Source organism: Mustelus asterias, chromosome 7 (assembly GCF_964213995.1).
Source record: "Mustelus asterias chromosome 7, sMusAst1.hap1.1, whole genome shotgun sequence".
Lineage (NCBI taxonomy): Eukaryota > Metazoa > Chordata > Chondrichthyes > Carcharhiniformes > Triakidae > Mustelus > Mustelus asterias.
In genome coordinates, this window is record NC_135807.1 from 20,959,231 (window position 1) to 20,972,618 (window position 13,388).

General features: G+C 41.3%; 1 protein-coding gene across 3 annotated transcripts in view; it reads left to right on the top strand.

Annotated features, from left to right (window-relative positions):
* The window catches only part of dennd3a (DENN/MADD domain containing 3a), a 141,911-nt gene that overhangs the window by 60,659 nt on the left and 67,864 nt on the right, over positions 1–13,388 (top strand). For all 3 annotated transcript variants that reach the window (XM_078215749.1, XM_078215750.1, XM_078215751.1), the window contains 3 exons: positions 4,034–4,145; positions 7,751–7,870; positions 12,496–12,714. In XM_078215749.1, coding sequence (XP_078071875.1) covers positions 4,034–4,145; positions 7,751–7,870; positions 12,496–12,714 — 451 coding nt within the window. The remainder of the gene's footprint in view (positions 1–4,033; positions 4,146–7,750; positions 7,871–12,495; positions 12,715–13,388) is intronic.

Genomic DNA, 13,388 nt, shown 5'->3' on the forward strand with positions numbered 1-13,388 from the left:
GCTTGTGTCTTTTATTTATAGTTTGACTGTAATGTCTTTCATGCTCCCTAATTCTCCATTGAAAACAACAGTATGTTTCGGTAAAATATTTGTGAGACCTGATTCTCCATTCATCATCATGTTGACTTCAGCGCAGTTAAGTCAAATCTTCTCCAGCCATGAATGACCATCGACGCTGGATAGTTTCCCTTCACTTTGTGTGGTGACAGATCTGCTGTTTGCCCATTAAGTTGCACAGCCACTTCAATGTGGCCCTTTAGAGGAACCACTTCATCTGTGTACAGCTTCATTATCCTTGATGACCTTAAGGGAAATGTGTTGGATAGTCTCTGGCACAAGCGAGACTGCTGCCCCAGTGTCAACTTCTATCCTTACTGGCTGTTCATCCAGCAGTGCAATAACCCAGTAGTACCAGCGATGGCTAGCACATTTAGCAAAACCTGCTTTGACTGAGTCTCTTTTTGACCCTGTTGTACACCATGAACATTTCTCCTTTTATTTGGTTTAAATGCTGTCTTCGTTTGTCCTTGCTTCTTATTTTCATAGCTCACCTTTTCTTCCTGCAGGTATGCTCTGTGTCCTTTTCTTCCATTGCTTTGACATTCTATGTCTTTACACCAGCATTCAGCAGCAGAATGCCCTGGCTTTGCACACCGATAACATGTAGAAGGTTCGGCGGTTTTCGGTGTCATTTCAGCGGACGTTTTGTGTATTTGTGTACACAAACTCAGTTGCTGGGGTCATAGTCTAAGGATATGGGGTGAACCTTTTAGGACTGAGGTGAGAAGAAATTTATTCACCCAGAGTGGTAAGCCTGTGGTGGATACATTAATACACATAGCTCCAGTGAGCCAAAAAGAATAAATACAAATACATAACTCTATTCAACTTCCTTCTGACATCATTGATTGTTTCTGCTTCCAGCACCCTCATGGGCTGCGAGTTCTGTGTCATTAAGATTTGCTGCGTAAAAGAAAAAGTTCTTCCTCACATTTCCCCTGCATTTCATGCCCTTGATTTTAAATCTGTGTTTCTTCATCCTTCTGCTTTCAGCGAATGTGAATTGTTTTCCAACGTAACCTTGTCACTAAATCTCCCCCATTCCTGGAGCTATTTTGGTAAATCTCCTCTGCACCCATCTCGAGCATCTTTATATCTCTCCTCGTGTGGTGGTGAGAACTGGATGCAATATTCTAGTTGGGGTCTAACAAGAGCTTTCTATAAGTTCATAGTCACATCCTTGCTTTTGTAGCCAATGTCTCGTCATTTTTACGAACAAAATCCCTCGCGTGGACAACTTGGTCAGTAACAGTGAACTAGTTTATTTCATTTTTCCATGTACATAAATGGATGAATGGTCACAAGAGGGCACTAGTACACTCCTACCTTAATGGTTTTTGAAACAATTTATATTTGTGTTCCTTCACCCAAACTGCATGCTTTTCTTAACTCTTTCAGCCTGTCATCTTGGATTCGCGTGTTTCGAGATGAAATAAGTAAGCCATCCAAATGAAAGAACTTGATTCATTACTAAAATTCAAGGAACTGAAGAAATTCTAAATGACAGCCTATGAAATTGGGAGAGACCTTTATGTGTATTGCTAGTCAAACATGCGTCTAACTCAAGTTGCTGATGGGCATTTGTTAGATCAGAAAAAATCTGGCCTACTCACACTGTGAACAGGACCTTCAGATTTGGCATAGTTTCAGGTGGATTGCATTCCAGTACCTGAGTTAGTTACCTTGCAATCCCCACATATTTTTACTCTACCATCTGTCTTTGGGATTACTATTGTGGAAGGAACCCAGTTGCTCTGTTCTTTTTTGGAGATAATTATTATAGAATCATAGAATCCCTACAATGCAAAAGAGGCCATTCAGCCTATTGAGTCTGCACCAACTCTGACAGAGTATCTTATCCATGTGCTGCCCCCTATCCCTGTAATCACACACATTTGCACCTCTTTGGACTGTGGAAGGAAACCAGAGCACCCAGAGGAAACCCACACCAACACGAGGAGAACGTGCAAACTCCACACAGTCACCCAAGGCTAGAATTGAACCTGGGTCTCTCGAGCTGTGAGGTAGCCATGCTAACTACAGTGCCACAGTGTCACTTGTTCTCCTAATGTTCTTAGTTTTGAAGCTTTTTAGTTCTCGGTCTCGAGTCTTCAGTTTTTGCTCGACCTCCTCTCTGAGAATAGGGTGCTGGACGTGGCCTGCAATAAACTGGTCTCAAGTTCCTCAGAGTATGTTTGTTCCCCTTGTATCTTTAAAGTGGTTTGCTGGTTTCATTGAAAACTTCAGGGTGTTGATCATGCTTGGTCTTGCAATGTGAATTTTGCTTCAAAGTGAAAAAGCCTGCTTAAATTTAACTTAGGTGCTGCTAACCAATTTCTTCTCAAAGGCTGAATTTTCCCTGATCACAACATTGATAGGCAATTTTGCCCATTGCTCATTAAATGTGACTGGAATCGACACATTTCCAAATATAGGAATGTGCTCTCCTTCATAACTACATAATGCTATTTTTTCCAACTGATGTTGACTCAATTTTTCATGATATAGTGAATCAGGAATTGTACTAACTTATGCACCTCTGTCAACCTCCATCTTTACTGGAGCTTCATCCAATGCAATTGGACTACGATGCCCTGTGAATATCCATGGGTCATCCTTTTGCTTCTGATCATATGGATATCAACAGACCCTTCAACAATCTGTTGCAGCTCAACAACTTATGGGGAGGCGATGACCTTGTAGTATTACCACTAGACTATTAATCCACAAATTCAGCTAATGTTCAGGGGACCCATGGATCCTGTCATGGCAGGATGGTGGAATTTGAATTCAATAAAAAAAATCTGGAATTAGGAATCTACTGATGACCATGAAACCATTGTCGATTGTCTGAAAACTGCATTTAGTTCACGAATGTCCTTTAGGGAAGGAAATATGCCATCCTTACCTGGTCTGGCCTACATGCGACTCCAGAGCCACAGCAATGTGGTTGACTCTCAACTGCTCTCAGGCAGCTAGCGATGGGCAATAAATGTTGGCCATCCAGCGACACCCATGTCTCCTGAATGAATTTTTAAAAACTGTACACAGAGACTGTCCTTTCCTCCTGCCAGTATTCTCTCTGTTTATCTTCTTGCATCTGCCTTTGCAAGATGACCCTTATAGCTGAAGAACTCTGCTTTCACAAATGGACAATTCTGCACACAACATGCACAAGAGCAAAGCAGAGGCTCTGTACTCTGCAATAAGTGGATCATCTCTTGATTCCTGAATGCTTTTCCATCTTCTATAATGCTCAAATCAGAAATGTGATGCAATGTTCCCAACTAGCCTGAATGGGTACAGCTGCAGTAATACTCAAGAAACTCAATACCTTCCAGGGCAAAGCTGTCCACTTGAGCAGCATTCAACTTCTGAATTCACATCCATCCACTCTACCATTGGTATTCAGTGGGTGCTGTCGACATCACCTATCATATATGCACTGTAGCAGCTCTAAAATTATTCTGACACCACTTACCAGCTACATATTCTCTACCATTAAGAGGAGAAACATGAAAATAATAGGATCACTACCACCTTCAATATCTCTTCCAAATCCTGAAATGTTTTACCTTATTACACTGTGGGAACATTACGGACACAAACTATAATACATCAATCAGAACAACCCACATTTAAAAAAATTTATTCATAGGACATGGGCGTCGCTGGCCCATTGCCCATCCCTAGTTACCCGAGGGCAGTTGAGAGTCAGGAGCTGGGTTAGCAGCCTTGAGTAGCAAAACTGGCTGGCTCCCCTCTCCATTACCCAAGATTATTATCCTAAATGGTGCATAGAATTAGCCAACTGGGCGCAGTCCTGGAATTAGACTTATTTCCAAGTGCGAATGTCTCAATTTGTTAGGTTCCTTAATTCTAGTATTTTGTTGTTGTATGCGCACATTTAGGAGCTATTATTATTGCATGGTTTTGTTCACATTGTTCACAAGGTTTCTGGTCTCTCTTTCAGTCTGACAAGGCAGGTGAAATCATGTCATGAGGTTGATTTTGATCATGAAGTTAGACGATTTGCAGCAAAATTGGCATTGGTACCCAGTCCACCGCCTGGAGCCCTTCATTTGGTAAGATGGCATTTACCATAGATTCAAAATAAGGTAGACTGAGTTTTGTAAACTTTTAAATGCTTTATTGGAAATGAGGCTAGAAATGTAATATTCAAATTGTCCAGAAGGCTAGAAGTATGGGGGTCATGTGATCTGGCCAATTAATGAGCTAATTGTAGTCTCAAGTATTTTCTGTGCTTCTGGTCAAAATCCATTGCTTCCTGTAGGAACAAAATGTTGATTGTTATATCTCTTTGGGTATAACAAGTTTCAATGTCTCTTATTGTCCCGATTGTGAGGAGAAAGTTTGTCTGTTAGTCGTCTAGTTTTTTTTTAACTATAACATGGCCTTACAATGGGGTGTGAGAGTGGAACTATTTTGTTCTTGTAATCTCTGTTGGAAGCTTCCAAAACAGATGGCCAGTGAATCATGTGACCTGTAGCAGCCATTTTATGGTTCAGTAAACGGCCCTTTTAAAATAGGAAAAATGAGAACAGTAATCAGTTACCCCTAACTTCCCCGCTTCTCTGCCATTCTTGCAACACAGCTGAAATGTACTCCGTGAGGAAAGCTGAATTAATGAGGCTGGAGGGTTAAGTAATGAGGAAAGATTGTAGAAAGAAACATGACTTGTATTCTTTGTTTATGAGGTTCAGGGTGATAATTGCAGTTCTAAAAATTTGTTAGGGTAAATACAGAGAAAGTATTTTTTTCTTGTAGGAGAAATGTGGCATATGTTTAACTTGAGGCTAGGCCATTGAGAAGTGAAGTAAGGAGCAGCTTTTCATAATAAAGGGTAGTGGAGTTCTGGAACTCTCTCCCTAACCAATCTATCTGTTGCAAATGCATCTGTCCATGGTATTTACAGAAAGGACCATTGCATAGTTCTTGATGAAGATGAGGTCCTGCCTTCACACTGAAGGCACTCTCCATCACATTGCTGCAGTGAATGATATAGTTTTGAGTTAGGTTGGTGGATGAGGTGCCAATCAAGTGGGCTACCTTGTCCGAGATAGTGTCGGGCTTCCTGAATGGCGTTGGAGTTGCCACTCATCCAGGCAGGTGAGAGCATTCCATCATACTGATGAAATGTGCCTTGTAGATGGTGGACATGCTTTGGGGAGTCAGGTGGTTAGTTCAGTGCAGATTTCCCAGCCTCTGACCTGCTCCTGTAGTCGCAGTAGCTTTATGGCTGGTCCATTTATTTTTGGTCAGTGGTTTAAACCCCATGATATTGATGATGCTGGAAACTCTGAGATTGTACTGATGTTGAAACTCAAATGGTGATGGTTGGAGATGGTCATTGATTGTCACTTATGTGCTGTGAATGTTACTTTTCATTTATCAGCCCAAGCCTGAATGTTGTTCAGGTCTTGCTGCATGTGGGCTCAGGTTCAATATCTGAGGAGTTGTGAATGGTACTGAACACTCTGCAATCATTGGTTAACATGCCCACTTCTGATATTGTAATGGAAGGAAGACCCATTAAGAGGCAGCTAAAGATGCTTGAGTTTAGTTCATTAGTGTCATAAGTAGGCTTACATTAACATTGCAATTAAGTTACTGTGAAAATCCCCTAGTCACCACACTCCGGCGCGTGTTTGGGTACACTGAGGGAGAATTTAGCACGGCCAATGCACCTAACTAGCACGTCTTTTGGACTGTGGGAGGAAACCCATACAGACATGGGGAGAACGTGCAGACTCCGCACAGACAGTGACCCAAGCCGGGAATTGAACCCAGGTCTTTGGCGCTGTGAGGCAGCAGTGCTAAGCACTGTGCCACCGTGCCACCCATAAGACATTACTTTGAGGAACTCCTCTGGTGATGTCCCTGGGGCTGAGATAAGTAGCCTTCAGCAACCATAATCATCTTTCTTTGTGTTATAACTCCAACCAGTGGAGAATTTTCCCCTTGCTTCCCATTGAGTTCAATTTTTGCCAAAACCCCTGAACAGCACATGGTTATTTAGTGCCTTGATGTTGGGGCAAGTGCTTTCACTTCATCTTTGGAATTCAGTTTTTTTGACCATGTTTGTCCAAGGCTGTAATGAGGTCAAAAGTCAAGTGGCCCTGGCAGAACTCAAACTAAGCATCGATGAGCAGATTATTACTGACTGATTATAGCTTGACATCACAGTTGGGGACAGTGTGGAAATTAAGTTACAACAACAAGGCAACTCTATTAGCAAGGGTGGAAAAAGCTTATTATCAGACAGTGGCCTCATTGAGGTCAGCGGTTGCATATTCAGGAAAGAGACTAATCTAACTGTGTCAGTTTCATAAATACTGCATTCCTAGCCTTGTCTACAGGATGAAACAAAGACCAGTTATCATGACAAATACCAAAATACAAGATATGGGGATATATTTCAATATGTTGACATAATTACGCTAATGAAGGAGATGGTTTTCTATTGGATAAGAAAGGGCAAAAAGCTATGCTATGATTGGTGGACTATGTATGCAAATGAAGGATTAGAAAGTTGCTAATTTCTCTTTTACTGTAATTAACTATAACTGCTAATTATCTGTATGAATTGTACTGCATTGCGCTGAATGTATGTTTCCTTGTTAGCAAGTAATAAAGGTGGTTGGTAATAACAATTGAGTATTCTTAGTGCCTAGTGTTGATTGTACCCAAGTTGACTACAGTGCCTAATATTGATTGTACTCAGGTCAACGACTACAACTCCCATTGCTTTGGTTGAGATTAGATTATTGGGGCAGTAATTGGCTGAATATATCCTGCTTTTTGTGGATAGGACGTCCTTATTTTTTTAATTTTCAAAAGTGGGTTGAGGTCAATGTGTTGCTTGGACAGCTTGGTTGGGGCAGGCTAGTTCTGGAGTGCAAACTTTTAACATTACAGCCGGTTTATTGTCAAGGTCCATAGCTTTTGCTGAAACCAATATGTTCAGTAGCTTTAAGAGTATCTTAAAGGAGGGAAGCGTTGTTGGAGAAGTTTAGGGAGGAGTTCTAGAGCTCAAAGTCAAGAAAGCTGAAGGCATAGCTCTAATGATGGTGTAATTAAAATTGGGTTGCTCAAGAGGCTGAAATTATAGGGTTACAGATATCTGAGGTTTGTAGGGCTGGAGGAGATTACAGAGATATTGAGGGGCCAGGTCGCAGAGAGCTTTGAAAACAAGAATTTGAATTTTAAAATTGACACATTGGCCCCAGTTAAGCAATGTACAGTCTCCAAGCACTATGGGTCTACGTACACCAGATGAACTGCAGTGATTCAAGAAGTCAGCTCACCACCACCTTCTCTATAGCAATTAGGGATGTGAAACAAATGTTGGTCTTGGCAGCAATGTTCGCATACCATGAAAGAATTTTTAAAAAGCCTACACTTGCAAAGTGTTACTTTGCCTGTTAAGCACCATGGGATATCCTGAGGTCATGAGTGGAGCGATGCACATGGAAGGTCTTTGTTTCCACGCCATTAATTCCTGGCGTTTAAGTGACTGTTTTTACAAGTGTATCCTTTCAAGCTCAAGATCTATTTACTCTGTTTCAAGATAACACTTGTTTCTACTGATTCTCCAAAATGTCTAATTATGTTTTATTTCTAAGTATTAACTTCAGTTTGTAAGAGAACATTTCTTATATTTTCTCAGGTATTTGATCTGAAACCTCTGCAGATTGTGTTGCCTCCAAGAGAGGATCCTAAATACCCCATAGTAGATTTGGATCTTCACAGCCCTTTTCTCTGCTTCAAACCCAAATGTATCCTTCAGGTAACTACTTCTCCATAATTTGGAATAACACCTTTCACTCTGCATAAGCTTCAGTTTTCACTTATGCACTTTGTCTTTTTGGCATGAGCATTTTAAGGTAATAATTCCATTATTTTATTTTCCTAAATGTCTCCCCCTTCTTTACATCCTCCTTGCTCCCTCTTCCTACTCTCTCCTCAACTGCTGGTGCTCCATTATTTGCTGACTTGTACCCACTCAAGGACTTGTCCATCCTTTTTGTCCTCCCATCCCCCTTCCATCTGTCCTACTTTACCTGTTTCAATCCAGTTAGCTTTCTGCGTGCCTACTCTGAATAACACAAATACATGCTACTATAGATGCTCATCAGATCTTGCTGCATCTTTGGAGCGATTAAACAGAGGTAACATAATCATTGATCTAAAATATTAACTTTGTTTCTCTTTCCATAGATGCTTCCTTCCAGACTGTCTGAGTATTTTCTGGGGTAGAATTGCATTGGATTTCAACTGTAGAACACCACACAGGACTGACTAATATATTATTGCAATCAGCATGTCTTTCATACTTTGTATGTTACTGTGTAGCCCTTTATACTGCAAATTTTACTATTTTTTTCAATAGGATTTTCTGATTAACATGATAATGGATTATATTGGAATATTTTAAAAGCATTGCTATGAGTTTACACGTTGATTCAGTAGCTTCTTTAGCTAAAGAGATGGGAAATAAGCTGGTGTATTTTCTGTTTTGTTTTTAAGTGGTCATGTTTATTGTAGTACTACGGTTTAATATAGTACATTAATATAACATATGAACTAGGAGCAGGAGTCGGCAATTCAGTCCCTTGAGCCTGCTCCACAATTCAATAAAATCATGGCTGATCTCAGCTCAGTCTCATCTCCATCTTCCTGTCTGCTTCCCATAACTCTTCATCGCTATCGATCTCCTCAGATTTGTTCAGTGTTCCAGTATCTACTGCACTCTGGGGTAGAGAACTCCACAGACTCACAACCCTCTGAGTGAAGTAATTCCTCCTTGTTTCTGTTTTAAATTTACATTTACCCCTTAGCCTAAAACAATGGCCTTTTGTTCTACACTGTCCAACAAGGGGAAGCATTTGCTCTATTTCTACCCTGTCTAATCCTTTTGACATCTTATATACTTCAATTAGATCTCCTCATTTTTCTAAACTCCAACAAATTTAGGTCTAAACTGCTCAATATCTCTTGATAAGATAAGTCCTTCATTCCTGGAATCAATTGAATGAATCTACTCCGAACTGCCTCTAATGCATTTATGTCCTTTCTTAAGTAAGGGAACCAAAACTGTGCATAGTACTCGAGATGCGTCCCAACAATACCCTATACTGTATTTCATGGTATGTGATGGTGAGGTGAGGCATTAATCAAAAAATCACTTAAAAAATAAGTAATTAGCTAATTGGTGGTTTGTGGCAAGAGCTGAATGGGCATAAAAACCAACTGGTGGAAGTGCAGCACAGGAAGAGTTGAAACTTGAGAAGTCAGGAACAATAAGTGACAGCACAGGGATGGATCAGATTGATAAGTAGCTGGTGAGTAATTCTACTTTCAAGCCTCCAGTTTATAATTAATAGCCTGGTTAAATTGAGGCATGGCATGGTAGCATGGCTGTGTGGAATGCTCATTCTGTGATATGTGGGAAAGTGTTGATGCTTCCCTGGGCTGGGCAACCATGTGTAGGAAGTGTTACCAGCTGCAGAAACATGAGCTCTTGATTTTGGAGCTCAAGCTGCAGGTGGAGTTGCTGTGGTACATCCACATGAGAAATACATGGATAACATGTTTAGGGAAGTAGTCACACCACCAGGTTAGCAGAGTACAGACAGAGAATGAATAGAAGGACCAGGCAGGCAGTGCAGGAATTCCCCAGTTCATCTTGCTCGCTAACTGGTTTTCCTTTTTTTGCATACTGGTGAGGCAGTGATTCCTCAGAGTGTAGCCACAGCCAAGCCAATGGCACCACAGATAGTTGCAGAAGATGGATGGAAATAGAGTGGATGAGCAATAGTGGTCGGTGTTTCAGTAGTTCGATGAACAGATGGGCATTTTGGCAGCCATAGATGTGGCTCCAAGATGGTATGTTGTCTCCCTGCAGGACATTCTTATGGGGGAGGGTGAACAGCCAGAGGTCGTCATCCACATTAATACAACAGATAGAAGTAGAAGGAGGAATGAGATCCTGAAATTAAATTTTAGAAAAGAGATTAAAAATCAAGACTTCAAAGGAAATTGCTCCCAATGCCACTCATCCTTGAGTACAGAATTTGGGAAAAAAAGGAATGAATGCGTGGCGAGATATGGTGCAGGAGGGAGGGCTTTAGATTTTTGAGGATTGGGATTGGTTCTGGCACCAATGGGACCTGTACAAGAAGGACAAATTACAGCTTACGAGGATTAGTATCGATATCGTCTTGGGGAGATTTGCTAGCACTGTTGGATAGTGTTTAAACTGGCTTGGCAGAGGTTGGGAACCCAAGAGGAAAATCAGATAGGAGAGAAACAAAGTTGGTAATGGTAGGAAGAAAAGTAGTAAGTGAGATTGGAAGGTAGCAGAAATGAAGGCCGGCATCAAATTGAGTCAAAATATGAAAAAAAATGTTAAAAGCAAAATTTAAGGGTCTCCATCTGAATGTATGCAGCATTCACAACAAATAAAAGTAAACTGAAGGGCAACCAAGACTGGGACTAGACATTCAAGGGTATTTGACATTTAGGAGTAACGGCGAAAAGGAGTTCAAGTTAACGTTTATTTATTAGTCATTAACACTGCAATGAAGTTACTGTGAAATTCCCCTAGTCGCCACACTCCAGCGCCTGTTCAGGTCAATGCACCTAACCAGCATGTGGGAGGAAACCAGAGCACCCGGAGGAAATCCACACAGACACGGGAAGAACGTGCAAACTCCACACAGACAGTGACCCAAGCCGGGAATCGAACCTGGGTCCCTGGCGCTGTGCGGCCCGGTGCTAACCACTGTGCCAACGTGCCGCCCCACAGGTGGGGGGAGGGGAGCACTGTTAGTAAGGATGAGATTAGTACATTCATGAGAGAAGATCTTGGATTGGGATGTAGAATCCAGTTATCAAGGTACATGTAGGCACCAATGACATGGACAGGACAAGGAAAGACATTCTGCATACTCAGTGTGAAGAACAAGGCACCAAATTAAAAAACCTCCATAATCTCTGGATTATTACCTCAGCTGTGTGCAAATTACCAGAGGGAAAATAAGATTAGGGAAATGAATTGCATGGCTGAAGGACTGGTATGAGAGAAGTGGGTTCCAGTTCATGGGGCACTGACTTCAGAACTGGAGAAAGCCAAATCCGTACAGTGGGATGGGCTACACCTGAACTGTGCTGGGACTAGTGTTCTAGTGAGCTGATTAACTAGGCAAGTAGAGAGGACTTTAAGCGAAACAAGGAAAGTGAGGCATTAGACTTGGGTAGAGTTAAAGCAGGAGAGCAAAATAGTAATATGGGAAATGAGGATCAGAATGGCAGAAAGGAACAGAGAAAAATACTGAAGAATACACCAACAGTCAAGACTAGATCTTAGAATCTACAGTGCAGAAGGAGGCCATTTGGCCCATTGAGCCTGCACCGACAACAATCCCACCCAAGTCCTGTCCTATCCCCATAACCCCACATATTTACCTCCTAATGCCCCTGACATTAAGGGGCAATTTATCATGGCCTAACCTAACCCACACATTTGATTTTGATTTGATTTATTATTGTCACATGTATTAGTATAAGTGAAAAGTATTGCAGACAATATTGTAGACGTGCTATGCAGACAAAGCATACCGCTCATAGAGAAGAAAAGGAGAGAGTGCGGAATGTAGTGTTACAGTCATAGCTAAGGTGTAGAGAAAGATCAACTGACTGCAAGGTAAGTCCATTGAAAGGTCTGACGGCAACAGGGACGAAGCTGTTCTTGAGTTGGTTGATGCGTGACTTCAGACTCTTTCATCTTTTTCCTGATGGAGGAAGATGGAAGAGAGTATGTCCAGGCTATGTGGGGTCTTTAATTTGGACTGTGGGATGAAACTAGAGCACCCAGAGGAAACCCACGCAGACAGGGGGAGAATGTGCAAACTCCACACAGACAGTCACTCGAGGCCGGGATTGAACCTGGGTCCCTGGCGATGTGAGGCAGCAATGCTAACCACTGTGCCACCATGCCACCTGTTAGATATTACAAAGTTAACAAAAAGACAAAACTTAAAGGCTCTGTATCTGAATGTGCACAGCATTCATAAAGTAAATAAATTGTGTTAGGGTAACAGACCAGAAACTCCAAGGTATATTATGAAGCCATACTAGACCCTAACAATTTTCTGTTATGGCATTAGTGTGAGGATAAGATGTTTCACTCCAGATGCGATTCTACTGAAAAACTTGGAAGCTTTTAACAAAACAAACTTTATTTAGTAACACGATTTAATTACACAAATGAATTAGTTAACTTGTAACAATTGAACACGACAACACACAATTCTTAAGATATTAATGTTTGTGCAGAAATGAAGAGATTTTAAGGAAAAGAGGGGATAAGTACCAGGTATTGATAATTATCTAATTTTCTTTTTACCTCAGATCCTGACATCCATTTTAGTTGAACAGAGGATCGTCTTTGTGTCAGCTGATTGGGCGTTGCTGACACTCATCACAGAATGTTTTATTCTCTACCTTCACCCACTCCAGTGGCAACATACCTATGTGCCTATCCTGTCGAAAGGGATGATGGATTTTCTGATGGCACCAACAGCTTTCCTGATGGGCTGCCACGTTGATTACTTTAATAAAGTTAACTCTGTAAGTATTGTATCATATAACTAAAAACAAAGCATGATCAGTGGAACCTCAAAAGATGTATATTTCCTCCTATATTCCACATATCCACCAGAAATGGGAAAGTAGCAGGAGTTTAGGCTGGTCGTGTATTTTGACCTCTGTCCTGGTCCTGCCAGCAGGATCAGTTGGATAAAGGTTTTCTACAGGGACACATTTGGAACTGCAACTGTCAGACATTTTCTTGGTACCATTCCTGGCATCCAGGGGTGACGAGCAAATAGAATTTTTGCTCACTTCCAATGATCCTGCGTGCAACATTAATGCTGATAGCACTCTTGAGAACAAATCAAATGTTGCCGAGTAGTCTAAGCATACAATTCTCAGTTGGTGATGATGGTTTTTATTTGCCCTGTTTAATGGCACAGTGATGTTTTTGCATTTATTTTGAAGTCTGCAGTCTGAGTTTGAGGGTAGCTGCTGCGCTGTGTTTTTGGCACACTCCACTGTATGGGACTGACGGTGGAGCATGTCAGACAGGAGAGCAGCTTTTTACACAGTTTCACTTGACAATGATAGCTGAAACTGAGAGCTAGTAAGAACATAAATGCAGGGAGGAGCTTCAAACTCATTTATTTGTTGTTCAATCTGTAACTGAGTTTGCCATTCGGAGCAAGGGAATTGAGAACATGATGCTC